This window comes from Centruroides vittatus, unplaced genomic scaffold, assembly GCF_030686945.1.
Source record: "Centruroides vittatus isolate TY-2023 unplaced genomic scaffold, ASM3068694v2 contig_166, whole genome shotgun sequence".
Taxonomy (NCBI): Eukaryota; Metazoa; Arthropoda; class Arachnida; order Scorpiones; family Buthidae; genus Centruroides; species Centruroides vittatus.
This window is the reverse complement of record NW_027121006.1, coordinates 813,627-840,615: the sequence shown is the minus strand read 5'-3', so window position 1 is coordinate 840,615 and position 26,989 is coordinate 813,627. Positions and strand designations below refer to the sequence as shown.

The 26,989-nt window shown below is 51.6% G+C and overlaps 1 protein-coding gene and 1 long non-coding RNA gene across 5 annotated transcripts in view; one reads left to right on the top strand and one right to left on the bottom strand.

Moving 5' to 3' along the window:
• Positions 1 to 22,040, top strand: part of LOC136968941 (T-box transcription factor TBX3-like) — a 32,347-nt gene extending 10,307 nt beyond the window's left edge. The window contains 4 exon segments of the mRNA XM_067263012.1: positions 1,395 to 1,541; positions 9,384 to 9,482; positions 13,957 to 14,134; positions 14,705 to 22,040. Coding sequence (XP_067119113.1) covers positions 1,395 to 1,541; positions 9,384 to 9,482; positions 13,957 to 14,134; positions 14,705 to 15,573 — 1,293 coding nt within the window. The 3' untranslated portion in view covers positions 15,574 to 22,040.
• A 2,819-nt stretch (positions 22,041 to 24,859) lies between these two features.
• LOC136968942 (uncharacterized) overlaps positions 24,860 to 26,989 on the bottom strand; it is a 35,810-nt gene continuing 33,680 nt past the window's right edge. For all 4 annotated transcript variants that reach the window (XR_010879730.1, XR_010879729.1, XR_010879731.1 and 1 more), the window contains one exon: positions 24,860 to 25,034. This is a non-coding gene — a long non-coding RNA (uncharacterized lncRNA). The remainder of the gene's footprint in view (positions 25,035 to 26,989) is intronic.

The window sequence follows — 26,989 nt, the reverse complement described above, 5'->3', positions numbered from 1 at the left end:
GCCCGTCCCGCCCCGCCCCGCGGATCGATGCCTCCGTGAGGCGCGCGACACGCGACGCCGAGGGCAGCGCGTCCGACGCGCGCCGCGCCGCCAAACCGGTCCGGTGCCGATAAGTGGACAAGGGTGAAGCGCCGGGGCGGAAGAGCGAATCGGGTCCGAATGCGGTTGCAAAAGTCACCGCGCTGGCGCGCGCGGCGGCGGAGGTGACGTTTCGGCATAAAAGACGAGGCCCCGGAGTGGCTATCGATCGAGCCAAAGCATTCTCCTTTCCAGTTGGCTGCCTAAAAGTTAACAAGCGGCCGAAGAGAACTCGTGTGTTCTTCAAAAACAAACATCTCTCGCTCCGTTCCCGGCCTTTAATGAGATTTTAAAGTCGTTTTCCAGAAATCGTCACGTGACGGGGGCCATTAAAAGCGGGTGCCGGAGAAACCAAAGACAATATTGACTCCCTCCGGGTGGGTAGCGCCGGTGGCGAATATCGAACCGGCTCGTCCACGTGCCGAGCAAAGACAAAAAATTAGTTTGTCTCGATAATCCGGGCCGCCCTCGGCACTCCGGCCACTCGTTTTAACTTTTGCCATTTCGACCTCGACACGTCCGTCACTCGCATCCTTTCGATTTCCCACCCTCGGACCGGGTCCGAAACATCCTCCTCCCCAATGTCCTAGCCGTTTTCTGGGGTTCCTGCCAAGTCTCCTAGGAGTTTGATAATTTTTATCTGGTTATTGGGGCTTTGCTGTTTTTGCCACAGAATTCTGTATTCCTGCCACATTAACGGAGAAACTCGTCCAACTCCTAATGTTAAAGGAGGAGAGGTCGGGTTAACGCGGGGCATTACGGAAGAGTGGTTGTTCCCTTCGCCCGCGGGCCCATTTCCCCGGCAATTAGGCAAATTGGAAGCCGGGGGCGCGGCGCGGCGCGCGCGCGCCGAGCGGAGAGGGAGGAGCGACGACGCTATTAAGCGACTTTTGTGTCGACGGAGGAGAAATCGAAAGGGTGGACCCCGTTTCCTTGTCGGCGATTTTTTCTTGCTTCGGCGGGATAATTAACTCGGCGCTAACCTCGTTATTTCATTAACTCCGCTTCGTTACACCGCTGATTGTTTTGTTTGCCTCCTCCCACTCTTCCCTCCCCGTAAAACAAGACGCTCGTTAAACCCTCCGGTTTTTTCTCGGCCGCCTTTTTCCACCTCGTTTTGTTGCTCCGCATTCCTTAATGAATAAACCATACGTCATTAGGCTCGCACGCGACATTCGCTCTTTAAGGTGACGCGCGTCGCCTTTGGTTAAACTCGCCCCCTCTGCCTTTCTTCTTTAACTGCCGCAAACTTTTCCTGGGACCCGCCCGGCGGACTAAATTACCTGGCTCTAAATGCCTTTTTTCCGCTCTTTCAGACCATTCTCAACTCCATGCACAAGTACCAGCCGAGATTCCACCTGGTTCGAGCCAACGACATCCTCAAGCTTCCCTACAGCACTTTCAGGACATACGTCTTCAAGGAAACCGAATTCATCGCCGTCACGGCCTACCAGAACGAAAAGGTGAGTGCGGGTTCGGACCCTCCGCCCCAACCGTCGTTTCTATAAAGACGGCTGGCGCGTCGTCCCCCTCCGCACGCGGAAAAACGACACAATGGGCCCATTACGCGCTAACCGTCCTATTGTGTAGTCGAGCGTTGACCGGCCGATTGAATCCAATTTTCCTTCGGACACACGCTAAGGACGTCGTTCTCTGGAGAAAAATGCGGCCCGTCTTCACCCCCGCCACCATCGACGAGCCCGTGTTGAATCAGGCGGCATTCTGGCACAAACAGTAGGTTCAGCTGTCCCTTACGGGGACGTCAAACACCAGTCGCAATTTTTAGACGCGCAGCTGCGCACATGTCCGACTTACCGCATTCTTGCCCCCTTTACGTGTGGCGCGCCCGACGGATCCCGAGGAGGAAGCTTCCGACGGAGTGGACCGGAACCCACCGAGTAAGATTTGAAACGGGGACGGAAGAATCGGAAGAAGGTGGATAGTTGCCGGGGGCCTCCTGGGAACGCTAGTTTGGCTGGCGTCGTGAGGCGAATGGCGATTAGGAGGCAGTCGATGAAAGTCCCTCGCACCAAACAGAAAGAAACCCGCCATTTTGCGCCTCGTCTTCGCCTTTCTTTTCCCGGTCGTGTCGCACTCGACAATCTGGAGCATCCTCTCCCCACTCTTTTTATAAAGTGGTATTAATTGGCGTAGCGGAGCAATTAACCGGAGGCGCCGAACGGGATTCTTCCCAGCCAACTCATTTACCCATTGTGGGCCGGGTGTCGATCCGGAATTCTTCTTCGCTCCGAATTGGCGGAAGGTCGTAACACGTAGAACCGTTACGTCTAAGCGGAGTGGTAAATAGTCGGGGTCGGTGGCCGCCGGGGGGGACGCTGGCCGGAAGAAGCGTTGACCGTAGGAGCGGAGCGCGCGCGGCGTGGACGCATCTGGGAAACACTCTCGGACGATCTGTTGACAGTCATTCGCGTATCGAGAGGAGTCACGCAGTTTTCACGCTCACGCACGAGAACAATGGGTGGGTGCCGGTCACGGTCGGTCGGCCAGGACGGTGTCGGAGCGGATGTCCTTGCCTCACGCTATAAGACGACGGCGATGGGTGGGGGTGGCTCTGAGAAAGCGTCAAAACTAGACTGGCCGAGGGAACTTGTCTTATCTCTCTCTTCTTATTGTTTCCTATCCACGTCCCGCGGCTTTCGTGACCCTTAACCGAAAATTTAACCCACCTTCTATGCGTAATAATACGCGGCGCGTCGTCGAAGGGGCGACGCGCCGGGCGAGTTTCCCTAGAAATTTCCCAGTGGAAATTCATTCGATAGTCACGCGCTACGAGCGGGTGGAAGAAACCAGGCGGCGAATAATACTAGAATACAGGTAAAATTAGACGACACGTCTTCAAGGTCGCGGAAGACACATTACGCGCCGGGCAAGACCGATGTGTGACAATTGTAGAAACACGGGACGGGACGAGTAAAGGGCATACGTAAATTATCGAGTGGAGACGAATAGCCTATCGATCCCGGAATATCTGGTCTTCTTTAGTCTTGGCTTTCTTTCCCGCGACGGCGGCGCCTTCGGAGCGTGCCGCGCGGGAGACAATTCAATTAGGACTGCCCATTGACCTATAGGCATTCCCGCGGACTATTAATAATGCCCATAAGGACGCATTGGAGCGGGTTGGGTTTCCGCGGGAGTCGATGGTTAGGCCGGGTGATTACGGCCTCATCGATCATCCCGGGACGTGGCCGTCTTCCACCGGAAGGTGGCCCGGCCGAGAGACGGAATAAATTCGAGACCGGTGCCCCGGGGCAACTTCTCCTTCGGCCGCGGCAGCCATATTTATAGGTTTTTAGGTTATCGATCCGCGTCGCTCCCCGTCGTCGCGCGTTACGCGCGCTCGACCCGTACTCCTGGAGAGGCGCTACCGGCCCCGGGACCTTCTGACTCTCGCGGAAACGGTTAGGTTTTCGACACGTTTTAGTTGCCCCGTTAGGATAGGTGTCTCGCGAACACCGTCTTAGATTAGAACTTTTGGGTCCGACCGGTTGGGGGTTGGTCCTTCTCTCGATATCAAATTCGGGATGTGGGAGTGGGTGGCGGGTTCGAGCCTCTTTCCGAGCCGGTACACGTGCAGAACCGGGAATCGGAGCCGGTCGGAGTTAACCCGGGCCTAACTAGTCGTCGCCCGCCGGGATTATCGAATCTGGTGGAGCAAACGAGCTTCTGTCTAGATCGAACCAGCCGATGCGTGTCTTCGTTACTCTCTTCGTTCGCTCCGCGATTTGATTTTCCTCTAGAAATTGTTCCGACGCCACCTTCTTCTCTTTTCCGCTTTCTTCGCCCGAATCGATCTCCCCGCTTGGCGTACGCGTAAATCCGGGCGGAGGAGGGCGAACCGTTGGCTTCTGCCCGACACTTTCTACGGTGGCAGCGATTCGAATTTAATCGAATTTCGCTACTCGGAGCCGGCCAGGGCATTCGTCGCTTCCACTTATAAGCCTCAAAATATTTTTTACGGCGCATATTCCTCCGTAGCACTTGGTCCTATTATTTTCCTATTGAAATTTCGTTTCTTTTTCTCCTCCTCCCCCGCATCCGACAAATTATCCTCCAAAACCCATCCCGAGTGTGACGAAAAGATAATTTCCTATACCCTTCTCGTAACGATTAACGAACCGAATTCGAGGGGCGAGGCGTTTTCCGGTAGACCGAGAAGGGAACAATGTAAATATTCGGAATAACAACGAAACAATACGATCGGAAGTCTTTTACCTGGTTCGATTAATGTTAACCGCGCTAAAGGACTTAATTTAACAGTCGACGGGGCTGGGTGTGTGGATTGGCCGGCGCTAAGGCCCGTACCTTTCCTCCTCATTTCCGCTTAGATAACGGTAACTAGGCCGGTAGGGTTCTTAAGTAGGAGCCGGGAACCGGGTTATATGGCCAATATTTTGGCAGGGTAAGGCGTTTTACCGGGCCGTAACCAACTTTTCTAAGTAAATACTCTGGTATTGTTTGGAAAGATTCGAGAGAGAAGTTTGCGTTACGTAAAAGCCGAGGGGAGAGCTCGGCGTTACGCAACGGCGAGGAACAATGCGTCCGTTATGGAAGAAGTGGCTCCGGCCGGCGATAGACTGTAGGCCTATTTAAGAAGAGCGTAAATCTTGCCAAGAACTAGTTTAGATGCCGAGCTAACACACGCCGGCGATCGATAGGCTCATCGAGTGACCTTTAGTTGTCGACTCGTCTCGATATATAACCCACCCCATTCGTAAAGTTCTACATACGCCGCACGCGTTACACGTCTGACAATTGCCGATCTGTTCGTGCTACATTCGTAACGACGGTCGATAGTCGTCTACCGGATCGAGTTTGTCTCCGTCTAACAGATTGTACTCCCGTTACATTTATAATAATTAAACGCTTTCCACTCAAACCATTAATTCGTAAGCCAGGCGTAACGAATAAAAACAAATGGTTTCCATTTCTCGTTAAGCCCCGGCATAACATTTTATTGCTTATCGTAACCGCGCCGTGTCTTATACGTTACGCCGTATTTGTCTAAGGCCTAGTTAGAACCGAAACTGTTACGGGAATTCGATTTCGGTGACAAATTCGAATTCGAAATGTCGAGGTGAACTAGAATTGGATGGGGATTGATAAGTCCCGTTGCCGTAAACAATAGCGCCTATCAATCTCCGTTCCAATTCCGGATTCCTATCCGTTCCGGATCCAATTTTCCTTCGATTGAATCTTCCGTGCCACTTTAAGTCGTATCGTCGATGGATCCGATTTTTAGTCCATTTTAACAATAGGACCACTCCCCCGATTCAATTTCTAAATCGGGATTAAGAATCGATTGAATCCTGGATCCAATTTACTCCTTTTTCGATTCGTTCCACGTCCCGTTTCCGTTCTAATTTAGTCCTTAATCCAATTTCTCGGCGGAAAATCTAACCGTTCCGGATCCTACACCGAATCTCCTCGGGTCCTAGATTCAATTTTTAGTCCTTCGTCGATTGGCCTAACCGTCCGGAATCCAATTTCGATCCAGGTTAGTTCCGAATCCGATTTTCACACCGACGTGGAATCCAATTTTGGCAGTAGACCGTCCGCTGCCCAAATCCAATGAATTCGTAATCGACTTTAATCCTAGATTCGACTTTCGGCCTTTTCGTCCGTTCCTATTCTACTCCCGATTCGCTTTCGCTCTTACGTCACACCTACTCACCTTCGATCCTAGTTAAATTGTAGTCCGGGTATTAAGTATGCGGTCCGGGTTTGGCCTTTCAAAAGAGGGGGAGGAGTACTAAATTTCGTCGGTTAAGATTTATCAATTCCTTTCACTCGAACTAGAAAGTGGCGAGAACTCGGCCGCCACGGGCATGATCCAAACCGTCCAATTTTCGGACCCGGTCTTTAGTCGGCTCGGGTCCCGGATCTGATTTCTCTCGCCTCTCGTTTTATTCCAACACCGGAATCGGCCGTCGCATTTAGCTTAAAGTACTCCGGGCCGGGCTTAGTCTTCCGAGAATGGATGCGGAATAAAGGGCCGGGGATTTACCGATTGGGGGCAGAAAATTTAGAAACCGGGCCACGATAACGGTTCCTGCGGCAGGTTTAGTAACGAGCCGGGCGGAGCAGGGGTAGAGAGAAGATTGCCATTTTAATTTCGATAAATGCCGGACTCGAACGTAACCTGGGAGTCGAGGCGCAATTTAGAAACCCATCGATAAAAGTCGAAGCCGTTAACGATCTTTTTTAAAAATATAACGGATAAGTTGCGAAATTTTTAAGTCTTCAACCGATAAAAATTCTCGAAGAATCGATTAAGAGTTTATTTTAGTTGAATTTATTATTCATAGAAAACGTTCGTGACCCTTAATCTACTTACGTAATAGAAAATTCGAAAACGTTTTTCGATTAAATGCCCGTCGGGTCACGCTAAGGTCGTTCTGTTTCGTCGCCTTCTCACCGACGTCCAAAATATTTTTATTCCTATTTTTTTTTTTTTTTTTTTTTTGAGATTGGAAACCCCGTCCGAGAAATAAATGGATCTTGTAATTGTGAGGAAGGGGGAGAGAGTAAAACAGACGGATCCGGTGGGGAAGGTGGAAATGGTTGGACGGAAATTAATGGAGGTGGAACTGGGGTGAATTCGGACCGGAGGGGTTGCAGGCCGAACGGATTAAAACGGAGACTAGTAGACCCCTAGGCGGATGGACACTCGGAGAGGTTAGGTCCGGGGAGAAAGTGGAGTTAGGACCGGATTTTGGCGGAAAGTAAACCAGCTACGGCTTAGGGCCCGACGTTTCCGCCGGCAGGGTTATTGGCTAGAGAAGAACCCTTTACGTATTATGTAGCTTAGGACTACAACCGATCCCAATCCCTCTCCCGGTAGAGTCTAGGTAGACGGAGCCCGTGCCCCTTTGGCCATTTCTTTACTAATAAAATGTAGTCTTAAAGATCTTATTTTTCGTTGGTAAAAAGAGGATTAATTCGTAGGGAGTAAGAGGCGGGCGGTCCCTAATTTGTCTGCCCGGCCCCCGAAAACGGCCGGGTCCGGACGGAAACGGAGGGTGGTCAGCCTAGAGAATGGGAAAGAACGAAAGGGAAGAAAATGGGGTCCGAATTAAAACGGAGGAAATTGGAAGGGGTAGAAAGGAAAAAGGAGGAGATTTTCACCTGTTTGGTGGAAAGTAAAGAGAGAAAGAGGAACCGAGGTGGACGATCGAACATAGAATTCCCACCGTAGATTCGGGACACTTGTCCGATACGAAAGGACAGAAAGGGGACGAACCAACGGAGAGGATGCAGTCCGGGACAAAATTATAATAGCGGTTCGAAAAGTCTACGGGTATTATAACGCTCCGTGCGTAAAATGTCCCACGGTGGGGGGACTGAACTGCGGTGTCCGACGGAGGAAGAGGCGGGCCGAGTCTAACTCCGACGAAGACGGAATTGGCTTTCCGCGAGCGCCGTGTATCGTCTTTCCACCGGTTGCCAGTTTTTTCTATTCCGGAAATGGTCCGCGGAACAAAACGCTCCTTTGTATTTTCTTCCGCCACCCAATTCTATAAACGGCCCTAGTCGATTTATGCTCGCCCAAACCAGACCCGAACGCGCCGCTTACTTGGATCCGGCCGTCGAGGCCCGCTCCCGGGGCGGAGAACGTAACCAACGGAAGGCCTCCTGTCCCGAGCGGGAGGGGGCTCCCGGTCTTCCCCCCACGGTGGGATGCTAGACGAAGCGCGGCCCGAAATTCCACCGGGAAAGCCGTAAATTTAACCGGTTTGTGGGAAGAAGCGCGGACTCCGGGTCCGTTACCCGGGCCGTGGGCCTAGGTAGGCGCGCGCGGCGGTAATTAGCGGGACGGGGGCGAAGACGGTCACGTCCGGGCGGCGGTGGCGCCGCTGCCGGCCATTAGTCGGCGGAATCGCGGCTCGGCGTCATTACCGGTAATGAAACGCCGGGGAGTGTCTTCCGCCCCCGGACTGGAAGGCAAAACGGCCGGACCGGCCCGGTCGTGCGCTTCCTCTTATCTGATGAGAACGGCGCACGATTTTCTTTCTCCGCCGCTTTCCTGGCGCGCGCTCTACCCTTAAGTAAACCCTCTTCCCGGTCGGGGCCTGGGACCGGCCCAACGGGCGGAAGGCCTTTGGTCCGTGGATACAATTGTCCGAAGGCGTTCGATAAAGGCCTCCCCGGACTCCCGCGCAGCGGCCGGGACGTCGTCTATCTGTCCTACAGCTTGTTCGTCGGCCCGTAAAACCTCCGCCATCCTTCGAATTATCGGCCGTTTGAGATAAGTCTCGTCCTTATCACCGCCGGCTTTAACCTTTCTCGGCCGGCCGCGAAGGAAGCTCCGGCCCGGTGCAATTGGCTTTTTGGGCCTTTCCGGACCAAGACAATTCTTCCGCCAGAATCCAAGGCGCCGTTAGTCCTCGCCCGGCCTAAATGTCTTTACGGTTTATCGGATTAGTTCCGCTCCGGCCCGCCTCGCCACCTTCTCCCCCTTCGTCTCCCTCAAATTCCCGCTTCATTCTCGTTCCTGGCGCCCCACGCGCGTAATAAGGGCGGCCGAGTTAAAAATTCCGGTAGGACTCCGCTTACGGCGCAGGGTTCGGGTTCGACTCCGGGTGAACCCGGCCACGGAAACGGACCCGAGTCGGGAAATAAGGGAGAAATTTTTGCCCGTTTACGGAAGTAGGACGGGGGCGATTTTGCCTACCTTCCTCTATGCCGGTTTCGTGGCCATTAAACAAAAGGAAATCAGCCCGGTTTTAGGGCTACCGACCTTCTTTCCGCCCGCCGTTCCCCAGCAGACGGCCCGACACCCTCTTCGCATCTTCTAACCCACCTCTCACCGGGCCCGGGGCATTTTCCCGGCCCCCTGGCCTTTGTTAAGGCCTTGGGTGGCAAATTTTTGTAGGATAAATCGGCGCGTGCGGCCCAGCGTCCTGGCTTCCTCTTTTTCCGTTTCCGGCTGGCAAATTCCGCGGCGGTGGACGGTCCCGCGGGTGTTGGGCCGGGTAAAGTTTTTTTTGCCGCGGGAAGAGCGTCCTCTTATCTGCGCGCCCCATCGGCGGTAGCCGGCCACGCATACCTGTTTCCGGAGACTGTACTAAAATCCTAAGACGGACGAAGGGAAAATTCCCGCACCTTTAATTCCGGTCTCGGCCCCTCCTCTCGGTTAGGCGGGCCCTTAAAATAGGGGCGACACCCCGGGCTAGCCGGGCGGGCGCGTCGCGGTTGCCGAAATGCGGTGGACCAAAGCGGTGTTAGAGCTAAGAGAGGCGAAGAAGACAGAGTAGTAACCGGTGTTTGTTTTGTTTCTCCCTCAGATCACTCAGCTGAAGATCGACTACAACCCATTCGCCAAAGGTTTTCGTGACACGGGAGCTGGAAAGAGAGAGAAAAAGTAAGTTCGAATCTAATACTCCGTAATAGACCGAGCGGTCGTCCGGATCGATGACCACTCGACGCGACTCCTGAAAGTGTTTTCTTGTCCTCCGCCATCGATCGCCCCGGTAAAAGCTTGGCTCCTTGTTAGCTCCTTCTGCAAAATTTATGGGCGCTCCCCCTCCGATCTCCATTTAAACGCCGCGCGCCCCCGCTCCCCCCGGCCCAACCGGTTTCGCGCGCGGGGCCACCCGGACGCCTAGTGCCATCTGTCGTCGGTCGAGCCAACTAGACGGGGGTCGGCCGGTCGGTTACTCTCCCGGGCAACAATTACGCCAGACGTTTGTCCAACCAAATTCGAATTTCCGAGACGGCGGTGGTGACATTTTTGCCCATTCCCGAGCGTGCGCGATAACGAAAGGAATTTTCTGGATTTCGCAAATTAAAGAAAACCCTCGGTTTAACGGAAAGTATTATCGCGGTTTCCACCTCACTTTTGATTTTAGTGGCGTCGTTTCGCTTCTCGCTCCTTCCATATACCTTTTAACGCCATTAGCTACAAAATAAACAATAGGAATTCTTAATAAATTGATATACCGTAACCATGTGGCGTATACGAGATAAAGAATACACTAGCAATTAGTCGGCGGAACTGTACCGACAGACGGAAATCTGGACCCGGTTTAAAGCGTCTTAACCTTTGAACCGAAAAAGACAATTTTAAAATCACTGCGCCACAACTTACCCGGTGTTTTCCAACACCGGCCGGTCGGTCGGAAAAGGAGACGTATTAAGACGAAAATAAGGTCCGCCGGGGGACATTTTTTAGCCCGGGCCCCAGCTAATCCACGGTGTATAATATTTTGAAGAAGTACGAAATATCCGAAGGCTCGAAAGCGGCGGTTATCCGGGCCGAAAACCCTAGGGCACCGCCAAATTGTTGGACAATCCACACGCAGTTGGACTGGCGGAGGCCGAACGTACCGTACGATACGTAGATAAGACACTTAAGGAGACTGGCGTCGAGAAGAGGAAGAAGAGGACCCGGAGTCCACCGCCGAAAAAATTTCCCACATCCCAAGGCGGTAAGAAATTTTTGGAAGAAAACGTGAGTTTCGGAGGACTAGAAGTAATTTTTAGTAGGAAGATCCCTCACCCCGGCCGAATACAAATTTAAGAAAAAGGTTTTTAATCGGGGTTCCCCGGCCGTCCGTACCGACACCTACCAAAAAGGTCTAATCCATTTTCTCGACCGGCGTGGTCTTTCGGCCCGCGGAGGATTTCTTGGGATATTCGGCACGAGTAAGATACCAGAAAAGTCGGGCGGCAAGAATACCGCCCCGGCCCTCCGACCAATCGGACTTTGGCTTTAAAAAATTCACGGGAAGGCCCTCCCGGCAGTCGCCGGTGTAAGGAAGCCAACCCGGCACGCCTGGCCTACCGTGAGACGTACCGTCCACTGACTGAATTCTATACCGTAGTGAATAAAACTGCTTCGAAAACGTCGCGTAATATTTAATACTCGGATCTTTCCATAAAATATTACGCTTTGAACACGGTCCACATTCTTTGTCTCGTCCTTTAATCCGGGTGGTAACCGGCAGGGTCGGCAGACTACGAAAAACGGGGGACACCACCTATAAAAAAGGATGTTTTTACGCCGTTCCAGAAACTTCCGACCCTACCGTTCGCCGTTAACTCTGCCCGGTAAACCCTCGTTTGGTGTTTCGAATGGTGTTTTGGTCGGCTTAGGACCCAGTCGCTGGGGTGGAGGGATAAATATCGCGGGTTAGTTTCTTTTCTATTTGCAAAATAGGCTAGCTAGTAGTGGGCAATTTTCTGTCGTTTGGGGCCCCCCAAACGACAGAAAATTGGGAGACGGAGAAAAGGGCAGCCCGGACGAAAAGGAGACAGGGGCCCCCAGTGCCCCGGTGTACGGGCGCCCTTAGCGGTACGGGTGGTAACGGAGGCCAACCATTACTTACTTTTTGTAAGACTCGTTCGGTGGACGAACGAAAGAACGGAACCGAACTTAACGTTCTTTGTCTTAGATTTACGAAAGAGTTTTCTTTAATTTGCGAAATCCGTGGCTGGTGTTCCGCCCGCCGTCCAAAATTTGTCCTTCCTCCCGGCGCTTGTTCGCCCCATTCCCGAAATTTAAATCCTCCGCGGACCAATCTTTCCCAGAACTAACTGCCGAGATCTCACTCGGAAATTGGCATTTTCTTTGGCCTTTTCTCCAATTAATCGATGGCAACGCGCCGAGAGGACTTTCGGTCGAACGGCGACGTTTCTTCGAAAATTCGGCGGGTGGGTGGAGTGGTGGAACCTTTCCGTACTTTACACATTTCACCAATAAGATAAAAAGAGTTTACGCTGCCGACACTTTCCTACTAAAATGATTTCTGCCCGTCCGATAAAGGCACCGAATACCAGTTTGTTGCTCGAGTGTCCACCCGGATTATATCACCGTAGACAATTCGATAACGTTATTTCCACATTCTACAATTATCACCGTAAACGTCGGTTGCTAGCGCGATTTCTTACCGACATTTCCACCCCTCGCCACCTCCAATCCGGGGTATAAACGCCCGACGTTTAAGTAAAAGAGAAAACTTTCCTACGCCCGATGCATTGGCCGATGACGTCGGCGAAAATCGGGGTCACGTTAAATTTAGCACCTTTGGGACATAAATTCCTCCGAAACAAAAACTTTCTTAACGCCCGCGCCGACTTTTCTTCCGAGACCCTGGCGATTTTGGAATACGCGTTAACCGGGCGTGGGTCTATCCGGCGGTAACCGTAAAACGGGGTCGGCCTCTCCCGGGAGAGTACGGAAAATGTTTTACGTCGGGCCAAGTCGGTGGTAGTAGAAGAAAAAGGGGCGTGTACCGGGCCGGAGAAGGCCGGCCCCGCCCCCGCCCGATAACCCCCGTCTTGGCCTTAATTACCGCCACCCCCATTTGGGTGTTGCCGCCGTCCGCGGTTATTAATACCGATTTTCCGGAAAACTTTATCTGCTCCGGCGGCCGGCGCCTCTCCCCTTTTCGGGTCTTAACCCGTTCCTCCCGTTTAAGTCGTCCAAACGTCACGACGATGTAACCTACGACGGAAGAAATAACGCCAGTTACGCACCATTCCGTGTAAAATGACCGACACCCGATTATTGAGCACTTTACATCGGTTTTGGCTGGCTGGCCGTTGCCTTTATACGCCGGACGGCCTCTTCCCGCTTACGACGTTGGCGGGTTCCACCCGAAAATCGCTCAGTCTTTTTCCAAAAATACGTTACCCGCAAATTACGCACCGGAGCGGCAGTGACCTCGGAATAGGCCGAATTTTAACGAATTTCTCGTCGGAACGGGTCGATCGAGCCGAGAAACGTAAACGGTTTTTTCTTGCCAACTGAGTTATTTTTATTCCGGTGGCGCGTGGGGTTTCGGCGCGTAGAATTTCGGCGCATCGATAAATTATTGTCGTAGAGTAAATATCGAGTGTCTTTCTTCGTTAAGTACATAATGGCCCGAAGAAGATCCCGCCCGCCGCGTGTCCAATTAAAACAGCTTTTGCATGGAAAGAAAGCTGCTGCCTCTCTCCCTCTCCCCCTTATCGTGCGTCGCATCAAAGGACCTGGCACTTTCGTACTTTGGTCGGCGCGGCTTCGTTACACCTCCGCCGCTCTCGTTAAGACCCGCTTAAAAGAAGTGGCGTAAACTCCCCGACAAAGGCCGGAGGTGGCTTCCTCCGCCCGCCTTCCTTTGGCTTTTGGCACTTCCGTCGCGTGCGGAGGGACGATTTTTTCGCCACGCTTCTAATTAACAATAGAAGAATTTGGCGTTGGCACTTCCGGGTCCTCCGCGCGAAGAAAGGCGCGGTTTATTTTCGACTTTGGCGCAGAGAGAGTTTGGAAGATCACCAGATCCGGCGGGGGATTGATGGACGGGAGAAGCCGCGAAAACGACTGGCCACCGGCCTCTTTCTCGCTCTGTCTTTCCGCCCAAACACGCGCTACCTATTCGAACTTCCGGCCGGGGGAAAAAAACAGTACGTCTTCCCCGGCGCCTCGCCAACCCGAGGAAGTTCTGGGGATCGGAGGGTGGTGGCGCCGTCCCTAAACGGGGAGGATTTGGAGATTTGGGGAGTCGGGCGGGGTGGCCGAGAAGAGAGGAATATTTACGGGTGGCGCTGGTTAAAGTGGAATTCCTGGGCTCCGCGAACATCCATTAAGTAAATAAATTCCGAGAGAGAAGGCTAATAAACACCTCGCCCCGTAGAGGAGGGGGGACGGTCGATGGCTCCTTCTCCAATAAGCGATATCCCGGCGTCCCCGCAATTTACGACCTATTAAAGCCGTGTTTTATAGCGTCCTTCCCGCTCCTAAATCTAGTACGACATCTCCTTCCTCTCCCCTCCTCCCCTTCCCGCTAAACGCCGGGGCCGGCCCGACGGCCCCACCCCGGCTCCGTCGGGCCTTAATTAGGCGCTGGACTCACGAGGGTGTTTTTTCTTCCCAAGCAGACGTCAAGCCTGCTCCTCAGCCAGCAGCAACCTCTACCTCCGGCCGCTCCCACCACGACTTCTTCCGCAACGCCCCACTCGGCCCTGGACGCCAACGACGAGTCCAGCGACGACGAGGAAAAGGTCGACGTCGGAGGAACGGCCGATCTACAACCCGTCTCCTGCGACAGAGAAAGTAAGTATGCGCCTCCGCTCGCCGCTTCGCTTCGTCCGCGCCCGTCCACCCGCCAGATAACGGGTCCTTTCACCCCGAAACGGACGAATTCGTCGCCTCCGTCTGTTTTCTTCTACCACCGAGGAGGAGGGAAGGGGTCGGGGCCGGGGGCAAAGGGCGCCGCCGGCGTCGAAGAAAAGTGACGGGCCGTCGACAAACAACGCGCGCGAACCCAGGCGACGACAGCTCCGCGCAAACAACTGGAAATGTTTAGTGGCGCGAGAGCGGAGTCCGATCCGATACGGCGCTCTCTTTCTCCTATTCGATAACACCGGCCGACCCGGTCCCGATCTCCGAGCGACCTCGTTTGCGACACCGGTGGAGAATTTGGATTTTTCGCGGACGGGGCCTGAAAAGGGGCCCGTAATTAGTAAAATTGCGCCACGCGAGAAATAGTGTAGGGCCGGGTAGACGGTGTCCGGACCGGGCTAAGGTGGGCCAAAGGTCTCGGAGACCTTTCGCCCGACGCCAGCGCGGAGGTCGGAGGTCGAGTAGAGAACTAATTCGCAGGTTTCGTTGCAGACGAGGAAGACGAGGACGGCCCTTCCAGGAGAGAGGGACAGAGTGACGCCGTGTCCAAGTACGACAAGAGCTGCGAGGGGGGCGACAAGCCGGCCGCGGCGGAGGACCAGGAGCGGATTTCGGGCTCGGAGCCCGGACACGACGTCAAGACGGACGGTCGACAGGACGCCACCGGTGCGAAACTCAGGTGCCAACCCAACGTGGGCGTGGGCCCCACCCTTCCCCATCCTCATCTCTTGCCTTATCTCTATCCCCCGGCGCTGTATCCGGGAGGGATGGGACATCCGGGCCTTCACCTGTCTCAGCTGTTCCTTCCGGGCACCTCGTCGTCGCCCAACGTCTCTCAGCCTCTTCCCCTGTCGCTGTTCACCTCGGCGGGTCCCGCCGGTGCCTTCACCACCCCCCACTTCACGCAGTCGGCCGGCAGCCCCCCGAACTCTTCCAACCTTCCGATGGGACCGAGTTTCCTGCTGAACGCCCAACTGGCCTTCGCTAGTCACCCCATGTTGGCTCACGGGCTGCCTCCCGGCCTGGCCGGAACCGACAACGTGGTCAACAACCGGTTAAAGCAGCACCGGTTCTCTCCGTACTCCCTTCCTCTGACCACGGTGGTGTCGCCGGGGGCGCCCCCCGCCACCACCTCCACGGCCAAGGTCCAGTCGCCGGTGCCCTTCGACGGCACGCAGAACGTGCACAACCACGGATCCCCTCTGTTGAAGTACTCGGGGTCGCCCCACTCGGACAGTGGCAGCTCCGACGCCTCGGTGGGGGCCCCCGCCAGCAACGAACTGCGCAACATCGAGAACATGCTGAACGGGTTGGAGCGAAGACAGGAACAGTTGGCCGCCGAGTCTCTGACCAGGCTAACGGACAAGTAAGCCCCGGACCACCCCCTCAGTTCCTACGTTCGCAGCCCGGTCGGGTGGCCCCCGGCCGCGGCCGACCTGTATAGAAGAGGCCGGATTCTCTCCGATCATTCCTTGTGTGTAGACCTTTCGTGACGCTCGTTTCGTCTCTACTCGTCGTCTTCGTAGGACCTAGAGATTTGGGAGTGTTCGGATGCCCGTCGAAGTCCGAGTCGTTGTGATAAAAGTCGCTCGGGAGGAGGCCAGCGGTCGGCGCCTCCTCCCTTCACCTCCCAAGTCCTCCCCTCCGTTTACGCGATTATACGTAGCAATATAAGGACCTTTCCACTGTGCGGAGGACCCCGGAGTCGCAACCCGGTCCTCCTACCCCGAGTGACTGCCGCCGGTGCGTTCGACTGTATAGGTTTGTCATATTTATTGACATTTTGTGTGTATCATAGTAGTGCTTGTATATGTTGTATGGGTCAGGGGAACCCTGACATTAAAGCTCTCGTTCATACAACACCAAACGTCTCCGCTGTTTGTCTGTCTGTCGTCGTCGCTGTCGCTCTCCCGGCCGGCGCGCCGCGTCGCGCCGTGGGCCGTGCGATCAATGGCGGGATCGTTATCCCGCGTAACGAGGCGCGTTGTAAACCCTGGACCGGTGCCGTCGCCATGACGACCGACGTGGAGGACCGGAGAAAAGAAACGCGTCGGACGCGGTCCCGCCCCTGCGCCGGGGCATCCCGCTCGCAACGGAGGGCGTCGTCGCCAGAAAATTATTATCTCATCAATCACGCCAGTCCGTTCCGTCCCGGGACGGGCGACGACGCCCGACACGCCCCGGGCCCGCCGCGTCGCGCCCCGAGCCAGCGGTCGCGCGCGACGACTAATCCGGCTATATATTAATGCGAAGAGACAATGGAAGAGATGGTATCGCGGCGGTGCAGGAATGCGCGCGGCTTTGCCACCGAGTGACGTTTCGCCTGGGGAGAGTCGTCTCGGAATTTTTCGCATTAGATAAAAGTTCGGCCTGGCTCCGGTTCGGGTCGAACTTCAAAAGAGCCGAGCCGACGCTAACTGTAGAAAACGGCGGTTACCGTCGCCATGGCAACGGGAGGGAGAGTCGGCCATTGGTAATTGCGAGCCCGGATGGCTTGTGGAGCACCGCCGACTCATCCCGGAGAAAGCGGAAGAGGAACCAAATATGTTCGGGCCGTCGAGCGCCATCGCGCTCCGCCGTGGTCGTCGGGGCAACGGGTAAACTCTGCCACCTCCCCTCTCCTTCGCCCGCGACAGATAAGTCTTTAGTCTCGACACCTTCCCGGCCAGATGGAGCGGAAGACGGCCCGTATCCGCCTCCCTCCCCGAGACGGCCCTGCCCGGGAGGGGCGTCCACCCCACCGGTGAGAGGATCAAAAGTGGAGATTGCGACGCGCAATCGATAGTCGGATAAATCTGGGTTGTCGACGTGATTGCACGGCGTGGACGGTCGCCTAGGATACTGCTGACGAGCACGCCGAACAGACGTCTCTAGGCAACCGGTTTGCCTCCTCCGGACGAGGAGCTCGGCAGTTGTCAGAAAAACATCTCGGGTCTGACGACGGAAAAAACACCGTGTAATAATAAAATAAACTGGCGGGCGGGCGGGCGGGCGCTGGTCTCGTTGCGCTTCACTAATGGCAGAATATTTAATTGGTCGATTGAACTCGCAGTTCATGAAGAACCCCTCGATTGAGCTTAAGAAAGAGGTCGCAGGATCCCGCACCGGCGCGAGATGAGTGACGATCGGAGCCGGTTCCCTCCTTTGTCTGTCGCACGCATCGTTGTGCAAAGCACTGGCAATCCTCCGCCGGCAGGCGCGGGTCGGCCCGTATTTGCATTGTGTCGTCGTGTGTCATTTCGGGTTGTTTGTTCCGCGGCGCACAAAAGGGCGCGCTCCCTCCGGCTCCAGCCATCGGTGACGGCCCAGTCGAAAAACCCCCGTCCGGTAGTTTTTCCACCAGACGGCGTCAGAACTTTCGGAATCGATCCCGACGGAAGAAGGGGGTAGGACAAAAACTGCTCGTTATCCGCGCGGCAAAACTTATAGTTCGCAATTACGGGCGGCTACTTACGGGGGACACGTGACGATTCGTGTCCTACGGAAGAGCTCTTCAATTTAGTGGGAACAACCGAGAGAATTGGCACCATCAAGCACGGCGAGAGCGGCAAACTAGCGCCATTTTTCTCCCCTCCGCTTCGGCAACCCGGGCGACACCAACGGGCAAATAGTGGGCTGATGAGCGTCGTTAGACCGTCGACCGTTTCCATCCCCGAACGTGCCCCAGCCAGTCTGTCACACACACACTCGGCTTGGCACTGGCGGGGCGCAAACTAATGATGTGCAAAAGTAGTGCCCGCGCGGGTCGACTTTTGTCTTTGGTCAGCGATAAGACGTCTCTCGCCGCTAGGTAGGGCTTAATGGCTACCGTGTCAACAGAAAGCGCAACGTCGCGCTCGTTACCGGCCTCCTCCTTCTCTCCTTCCACACCCCCGGGGAGGCCGTGGCCGCGACGCGACGCCAACGCCGCGCGGCGCGGCGCGAGGCAGCGCCGGAATGTTAACGAGGTGGAGTCCGACACAAAGGAGGCGCAGAACGGAGTCGGAAGGAAATGCCGAGTAATTATTCGCGCCCCCGGATAGGTTTTCGTCGGCCATTACGCTCAATCGGAGGCGAACAAACCGGCGATTCTCGCTGGCTGGCAGCGCCGCGTCCCGGCGTCGTCTCACCCCTCCAATATTATTACCGTTGCAGACTTAATTGGAACTTATCGGGTTTGCCATCTCCCGTCCGGGATGCGTCGGTGAGTTGGGGAGAAGCCGGGACAGAGTGTCGCCTAGCGCTCGATCTAACAACTTGAAAGACACACATTGTTTGTTTTCCTCCGAAAGACACTCCGCTGGCCCCGGGCGAACCGTCTAAATATGTCAACCTTTCCGGTTGGTGGTTGTCTCGCGCTTTCAAGAATGTAACATTAGGTGAGCCAGCTTATCTTCCCGCGCGGAAACGTTTCCCTCGGAGGGAGAGGCAAAAAACAAGCTGGCAACCGACTGAAGTTTCACACTTTCCGGCCCAACACGGATTGGCCGATGCCCGATAAGATAGACACCGAATCTCTTTGTGCCTCTCGACTCCATTAGTCTCCACTCCATCGCCAATTGCGCACGCTCTAAACTCCGAAAAACGCGGTTCGATACCTGCGGAAACGGAAGAAAGGCCATTAATCGGCCGGGCAAGTGGACTCGAGTCTCCGCTCCCCGCGTGGGTTTGGTGTGGAGGAGGGAGGAGCGACGTGCACGCTTCAGACACGAAAGTGCACTCTATTGTTCCCGGCTACCGGAACCCGGATGTGGCAAATTCGGACGCGTCCGCGCACTACCGGCGTAAGCGCGGGAGTCGGGAAGAAGCGGAGGCCACGACGCGCCAAGGTGCTGGATTTCCACGCCGCGCTCGCGCGCGATATTTTTAGCTGTCTCCCAACAAGTGGCTTTTGTTTCGGGCCCGTTGCGTCACGCCGCGAAAATTTACGCAGGGCCAATGGCTTTTGGCAATCGGAGTTTCCGTCCCCATCCTAATTCGGATCCGTTCAGACCATTGTTTAGTTTAAGGCGCGACGACGGTGTCGATTACCATCCGGCGCGCCGGGGAAACGGATATTTTAGTCGCGCGCGCCGAGACAAGATGGCCACCGGGCGATGGCGATAATATTTAACCCGAAAAGGGAATTTATTTATTTATTTGGCCCAGCGCTCCTAACCGTTTTATAATCCGACATGATATACGACTCCGCGGTCCTCCCGGACGAGTTTGGTAAAACTAACACGAGCGTACTTAGGATATTTGAGAACGGTTTGACCCCAGAGCTATCGTCGCCCGGGGCAAACAGGTAGGTCGGACATTTGCCGCCAAACAATGGACCAGGTTCATTCGCAGCCGTCGCGTTACCCGATATCTTTAGACAAACGTCGGAAAGTGTGGTACGACCCGTAATTAGGAAGGACGAAAAGCGTTTACGGCAGACCCGTGGGGGTATTTTTTGCTCTTCTCTTCTCGCCCACCTCCGGGCCACGATCTAAACTTCCCTAACGACCGGCGCAATTAGGACCCGGCCGAAATTCGTTGCGCGGGAGTGGGCCAAAAAAGCGTCGACTAATCGAGAACGTCGATGACGTCACTGGAATTCCTGGCGAATATCGGCCAAAGTTGAACGAATCCGGAGGCGGAGATGGCACATTTCGCGGATTTCCAGGCGGGGAAGGAACGGGGGTTTCCGCATCCGGGAACCGACGCCGAATGCCAATCTCCGGCTAATCGAGACGTCCACCAGACCGGGTGTCGATGGTTTAATTTAATTTCCACTCCGATCTTACCTGCGACTACCGGTGTTGGGGGGCAACGTTGGCGTGTAACTCGAACGACCGGTGACGTACGTGCCGGCGGTACCAATTTCCGACCTTTCTCTCCCGAGCAACGCGTTAGGTTTAATAGTACGAAAAGGGGGGAAATTTTGCCTGGGATGGTAAATACCGGTGGTGTCACCGTTAACACCCCGATAAAAAGTCGGCGTACGGAATACCGGGGAGTAAATTTGTGACGTCGCGGCAACCCTCGACTCACGATGTCTCTAACGCGGTAAAGATGGTATTGTAGTCGAAGTAAGCGGCGGTAACGTCGAAATGACTGGCGCTCCTGGTTGCATCGATCCGGTTGAAGCCGTTTTCTCGTTTCTTCCGTACAAAACTGCCGTTCAGAATCGACGTACGCGAAATTGCCCTACACCCTCCTTTTTAATCGCGGATTTGAAAAATCGTCCCACCGTCCGGGTTCTTACGGCTCCTCGGAATTGCCCGACGACTCCTTACCCTACGCGCCCGCGGCCACCACTAATTCTTTTTAAGAATATGGGTGTGGGAAAACAATTCTCACACCCCCGGCCAAAAATACGAAATGTTTCTCGATTCGGGAGTATTTTGAAGTACCGTTCTCGGTACACCCCAAGTTTCACTAGACAACGTAGCTTTTGAAGGTGTAAAATATTTACAAAGGTAATTTCGTGCGACGGTTTTGGTACTTTGACGTCCTCCTGCCTCTGTATTTTAAAATTTCTACTTTCATTTGTCTTCTTGACTTTAGATTAATACGCCTTCCGCAACACAAACTTTTTCTCGTGTTACTTTCTGTTGTTTTCTGGTTCATCTACGACATTAATCTCGTTTTTATTCACGTTTGCCCCATTTCGCCCGGGGGTGGAGATGGCAACCGTTTTTGAATTCTGCACCTCCCCGCTTGCCGCTGGTCTCACCTCTTTCTATAACGAAATAATAATAAATAATTCAAAGAATGAGTCGAAAGATCGAATTTTTCTCCATCGCGCTTCCTAAGATCACTTCGTGTTGATTTTAAAGTGGAACAGATAACCCCTATTTGAAAAAAAAAAGTTATCTGACGTCGATCAGGCCACGATAAGCCCTGTAACGACCCTCTTTCCGAGTAGATACGGGGTTTCTTTACTGGCTTCTGACATTTTAATTTAGTAAATTTACAATTATTATTAATAGAAGAACGTAACACCACGTGGTTAAACTGGGTTTGACCGTTTCTTACACCCAGTCGACGATATTCGTACTATTTCGAGGGGGTGACTGGCGCAAACGAGTTACGCTTAGCTTCCACGTAAACCTCTCGTGACGTGTAATCGTGGAAAATGAGACGTTCCCTTCAAAACTGAAGGCGAGATGTTCGATGCGATATTTCCCAACCGCTGGTGTGCATCCTATACACAAGAAATGCCTGGGGCGTTCTTCTTAAGTAGCCCGACGTATAATAAATTTCTAGTCCTTACGGGTGCGAGACAAAGGAAAAAAATATATAGTTTAAAATAATATAAAGGAAGATCGACGGGACGGACGACTTTATACCAGTCACGCGACTAAAATTTACAGTGAAACAATTCGAAAACAACGTTTTCCCGTGTTATTTTCGTTGACGTTGCCTCGTTTCTTTTTCTCTTTGCTCTTATTTCTTTGTCGTTAAGCAGCTCGTTTTGTGTAAGCCCATTTTTCAACCGGCCGTCGAAGGAGAAAGAGCAACTGTTTATAATGTCTTTTGTTAGTTTTTACAAGAGAAATACTACAACTTATATACAATTGTATATAAATATAGATTATGCGACTTGCAGGAGGTTCCTCGACAAACGTTTACGTTTGCACTCCGAAGAAATCAATGGAGGAGCACATGCCGTATTTTTTGATTTTCTCGAGTGTTTTATTATTTTATTCCACGTGGAACTCGAGTTTCTCGTTCCAGCGTTACTTAGTACGGGAGCACTCGATGCTTTCTCAAATAATGGAACGTCTCGTCTCCTCTTATTGTCAATTTCATCCAGTTAAGAAGTGATGTGCCCAGCCGACATTTTGTATCGTTTTTCTGATGGAAAAATAAAAGCTATCCAACACTACCGTCGTGTTATCATTTCAAAGTTTAACTCGCCGATAAAATTAGAAATTACACAATTATCACCCCCTCCTAACACACGAATCAATCTGCCCGGTGTTAACACCGACACTCTCGGCACAAACATATCGACGATTGGTAAATTTGCTGTATTTATCTTATAAATGCCGGAAGGTCGCGGGTCAGATCTTCCAGTTAAAGAGGTTATTCGCCTAAGGAGAGGTGTTTTTTTTTGTTATTTAAAGAACGTCTCGGGGGCAGAACAGTAAGACAAATAAAGAAACTGATCCTTCGGATTAATCGGGCCAACGAATTAACCCCGATAGCTTAATCGTCTCGGTTAACAGCGAGAAATTAACTCTTGACGAAACGGTTAAATCCCATCGGCCGGTTTGCATCGTCATTCCTCCACCACGTCGCGCCGCGCGCCGCTTACCTAATACCGTCGGCGTTACGTAAACGGTGCGAATGTAGAGACGGAGCTCGGGGTCACGGGGGGGCGGAGGTCGATCGTCGGTCATCCGAGCCCTAAGCCAGAATGCCACATGGCCGCGGCTTCGGCGTAAAACGAGCGTAATTAATGGCGGCTGCGGCGTCGCTCGCTAGTGTAATGTGGCCGCGGCGCGCTTTCATCTTCACTTCCGTCGTTTTTTCGAAGAATTTTTTGTCGACTTCGTTACCCGACACGCGCCGGTAATTACGTCTGCCCGTAATTAATTGTCGTCCGGATCTTCGAACCCGTCTGTCGACGTACAACAAGCAGACGCTCGTCCGGGCGGAACGAGTCGAGTCTTCCTCTGCCACAACGCACTTCGACGGGCGAAAGCGTACAGACGCGTCCCGAAGAATTTTCTGTTCATCGCGTGCCCATCTTCGAGCATCCCCAACGGCGTAGAGTATTGTTCGTAGGGTTCAATCGCGGCCTCGGAACCCACAGAGAACCCATTTAGCGCGCGAGAAAGACGATTTTTTTCCGGAAGCGGGATACAGGATCCTCGAACAGAAGGGACGATTTATAAAGCGGAAGGGAAGGAAAAGCCGAAGGTCGATGTAGCTTCCTAGAAGCCGGGAAAAAATGGCAGAATTATTTTTTGTACGCGACGATATGTAAGAGTCAATGGAGTAGAACCGAGTGTCGCGTCACGATTAATGTAAATGTGAGCGACTCGTTCAAAAAATCGTCACTGGTTTCGCTCCAGTCGTCGTTAACCGCTCGTTATCCATCCCAATATTTCGGGCTCCCTTTTATTCCTCTTCGTAATAAAATTGTCGTCGTCTGACAAAGAATGACCTTTTCCACGATATTACGTCGTAGTTACGCTATTCTCCCGCTTCCGGTGTACTAATCTCGTGTACGTACTTCGTCACACGCGCGACATACGACTGGATGTGTGTACGTCGTCCATTTTTCTGGCGAGACTCCAGCGAGTGCGCTAGTCCTGGCGTAGAGCTAAACCTAGTCTACGTGCTAAATCGTGTAGACAGCCACGTTCTTGTATATAAATCCTCTTCTGCGTGTTTGCGCCAATAGGTGCATAAATAAATAAATAACATTTTTTGCTCCGGTTACCATCGATTTTTCCCGGTTAAACGAATTACATCGACTTTTTATAACACGTGGTCGAAGTAAACACGAACGCTAGCGAATGTGAGGGAAGAAGATAACCGCGTAACAAAACCAAACTTTGTTACGCGCGGTATTTACAATTAATCAAAACAATAACATTTTTTCCGATTTCAAAGATTTTTCAAGTGTTTCCAGCCACTTCATTAAGAAGGTTCTTCCAAGTTTTTGCCCGTTCGAATGAATTTTACACTTCTATTTCTAGACACAAAAAGCCATTTGTTCTTTTTTAATTAATATATTAAGTCCAATTAAATTTCTTTATCACTTTTTATTCAATTACCAGAAGAGCGGAGTATCCACTTCTAACGAAACTGCGCGCTATACACAGTTCGTTCACGCGACAACTGCAAAAAATTAACTTTGAAGGCGAGTTTACTTCTTGCACAATCTGTAGAAATATAAAGAATCATTCAGATAATTGCTACAGTTACGTGAAATCTACGTATCGTGTTGTGCGACAACCCCTCTTTCTATTCCACAACCCGTGTTCCTAGTGCCGGGTCCTCCCGTTCCACACGCACCGAAGCTTCTTTTAACACTCGAAACACTCGAAACGATAATGAAAATCTGTAAAAGACAAACTTGAAAATACAAACAGGGCGCCATCCGTTAATTGAAGAGATGGATTTCCGCAGTTTGTAAGCGGGTGTGAGTTTTTATTACTACTTTTCTACGATTTATTGTGTTTAATAATGAAAGAAAACTTCGGTAAACTCGGTTTCTTCGATTATAAGAAGTCGATTTTCTAAATTTGTATACTTTTTATCAATATACAGGCCTATATAAACCGATAAACTATAATCGATTGGCATAATGCCGACTCTCTGACTACGATCGACCAATTTGAATACGTTTTCTGGAGTATGATTTTAGTAAGATCCTTTGCAAATCATCGTTACCAAGGGAGAATCTCAAATTTTTTACTATAAAATCCGAATTTTGAAGGGGTTTGGTCCATAATTTTTGATTTATAATCGAATTTTAAGGGTTTTATAGTCACGCTCCTTTCTCCGTCGCTGGCTTTAGGTACCGATTAATCGGTAGGCAGAAGTTAGTAGAGACTAATAAGAGGATCGTAAAATTAGAATCAGTTTAATAGAAAACACGTCGAGGACCTTCGTGAGTAGATTTTTAAGTAAGTAAATACAGCCAATCGGTAATTGTAGAAGGTGAGGCACGGTTTAGGATACACAACATTTTCATTAAAATATTCATCGTTTTATTTGTTTCTTAATTCGATTTACATGGAATTTAATTGATGAAATTCTCGACTTTTCCGTAAAGTAGCTACAGACATAACTGTCGCTCTGCACAATCCACAACGACACCGACTTTGCCGATCAGCTTCCTCGCCTTCAGCCCAAACACGGCCTATAAAGATAAAATGGCGTTACTTTTTGTTTCTTACAGAATATTTCCGTGTATTTTCGAACGTAAACCGTTTGTCACGCTGCTTCGTTCCGTTCCGAATCGAGACAGAATGACCCGAGTTACAGTCTACGTAGAATTATTAATAAAATCGACGGCTTTAGTGTTTAATGTGTATAAATATTCACGGATAACCGAATATCGGATTTATAGCTAAAGGAACGAAGCGAAAATTCAGAAAAGAGAAAATATATGCCGTGTTTTCGGTTATCCGTGCCTCGTTACGGGTATAATACTTCAAAATCGTGTATTCGGTCCATATTCTTCGATTATCCGCATCATTCTGCAAGATGCTTAACCTATAAGTTATATATATGAATGAAGTTCTGATTTATCGTGCCCATCTTTCGACTCGTGTATTCGGGATCCACGAAGATTGCGTGGATCAAAAGACTTCTTTCTTCACTCCCCTTTTTATTGTTCGTGGCAAAGTCGATATCTCTACACAAAAAGCGGAGTGGACCCTGTCCTGCTATCGATTGTCTCTTCCGATCGAAGGCCCTCTTCGCATCGACAGAGAGGGAAACCAAAGATGGAATAGGCCCGAATTTGCTTTCTGTAGGGCCACTTCTTTGTCAATCCCGCGAAAATCCAAAAATGGGCCCAAAGTCTCCCTCGGTCACGGGAGAGATGAAGTCTCTTCGCTTAGCAGCTGCGGCAATTTGTCATCATTCTCTTCGCTCGCCATCGCCAATGACTCGACTGTTCCTAAGACCCATAACACTGGCTCCATGGGAACGCATAAGAGAAGACGAGCGCATCTTCTATAACTACATTAATATAATTAAAGATCACGCCGAGTCACGAAGTACGGGGTGAATCGTGTGTCGTTGTATTTTCACGCGCAACCCTATGCTCAACGAACGAGATCCGACGAAGATGTACGAACTATAATTTCGACGATAAAGGGCCAAATTTACTATTTGAACGAGAAAGGGAGGGTGGGATTTACTTTCGTTCGATAACTAAATAAATACTTTTCGAGTTGGAACACCGTAGGCCTTTGTTCCTATCTACACACCTGATGTGGAGTGGATGTTACGGTGCGCCGCTGCTGTACGACAGGTACAATATGTTACGGGATAAGTTAATTAGCCACACTCTACAACAAGACATCCTTAACATCTCGAAAATAAAGAAAATTGATATTTTTATGTGTAAAATTTCTGACACTCCATTTTTAAAAAGGAATCAAAATCTACTATTGTTACAATAGTATTGTTACAATAGTAGATTTTGATTCCTTTCCCAACTTAGCGAGGACTATACAGAATTAAAAAGTAAGAAATACATTTCAACGTTTCCGAACAATTTCTAGAGCATTAGAATGCCTAAAAGGCCTCAAATTGGCCTACTAAAAGTTAATTTGAGACGCTTTAGAGGCCTCTTTAAGGCCTTTAACAGTATAGAAACAGTAGAAAGGTATATAGATACCGAGTTTATCGTTACCATTATATTAATTTAACAATAGTAATAATAAGAATAATTTTAGCGGACGTCATGAAAAAAAATATTAAAGTTACGTATGGTCCGAGCCAATGATTTTGTAGGGAAAACACGGGGCATCACTATTAAATTTTCATTTGATACACGCAATTAAAGGTTGCTACGAAGCAAAAATGCTCAACAAACACAGGAAATTCTTAGCGGGGGGAGAATAAATGCAATTTGCAGACGTGGGACAAAGGACGGGTGAACCCAAAACGAGACTTCTTCCTTTTTAAAAAAAATGTTCCTAATGTAATTCCAAAAGTTAATACAAAGCCCCTTCCTTACCGGTTTGCTTCTCAAGTTTGTGAAGTGGTTAATGATGTTGGGCGGCCCAATTACGCAATCGCAGTCATTTTGGTGTCTATTGTGTCTAGCCTAGACTTTGTTCGCTTATAATACTTGAATGG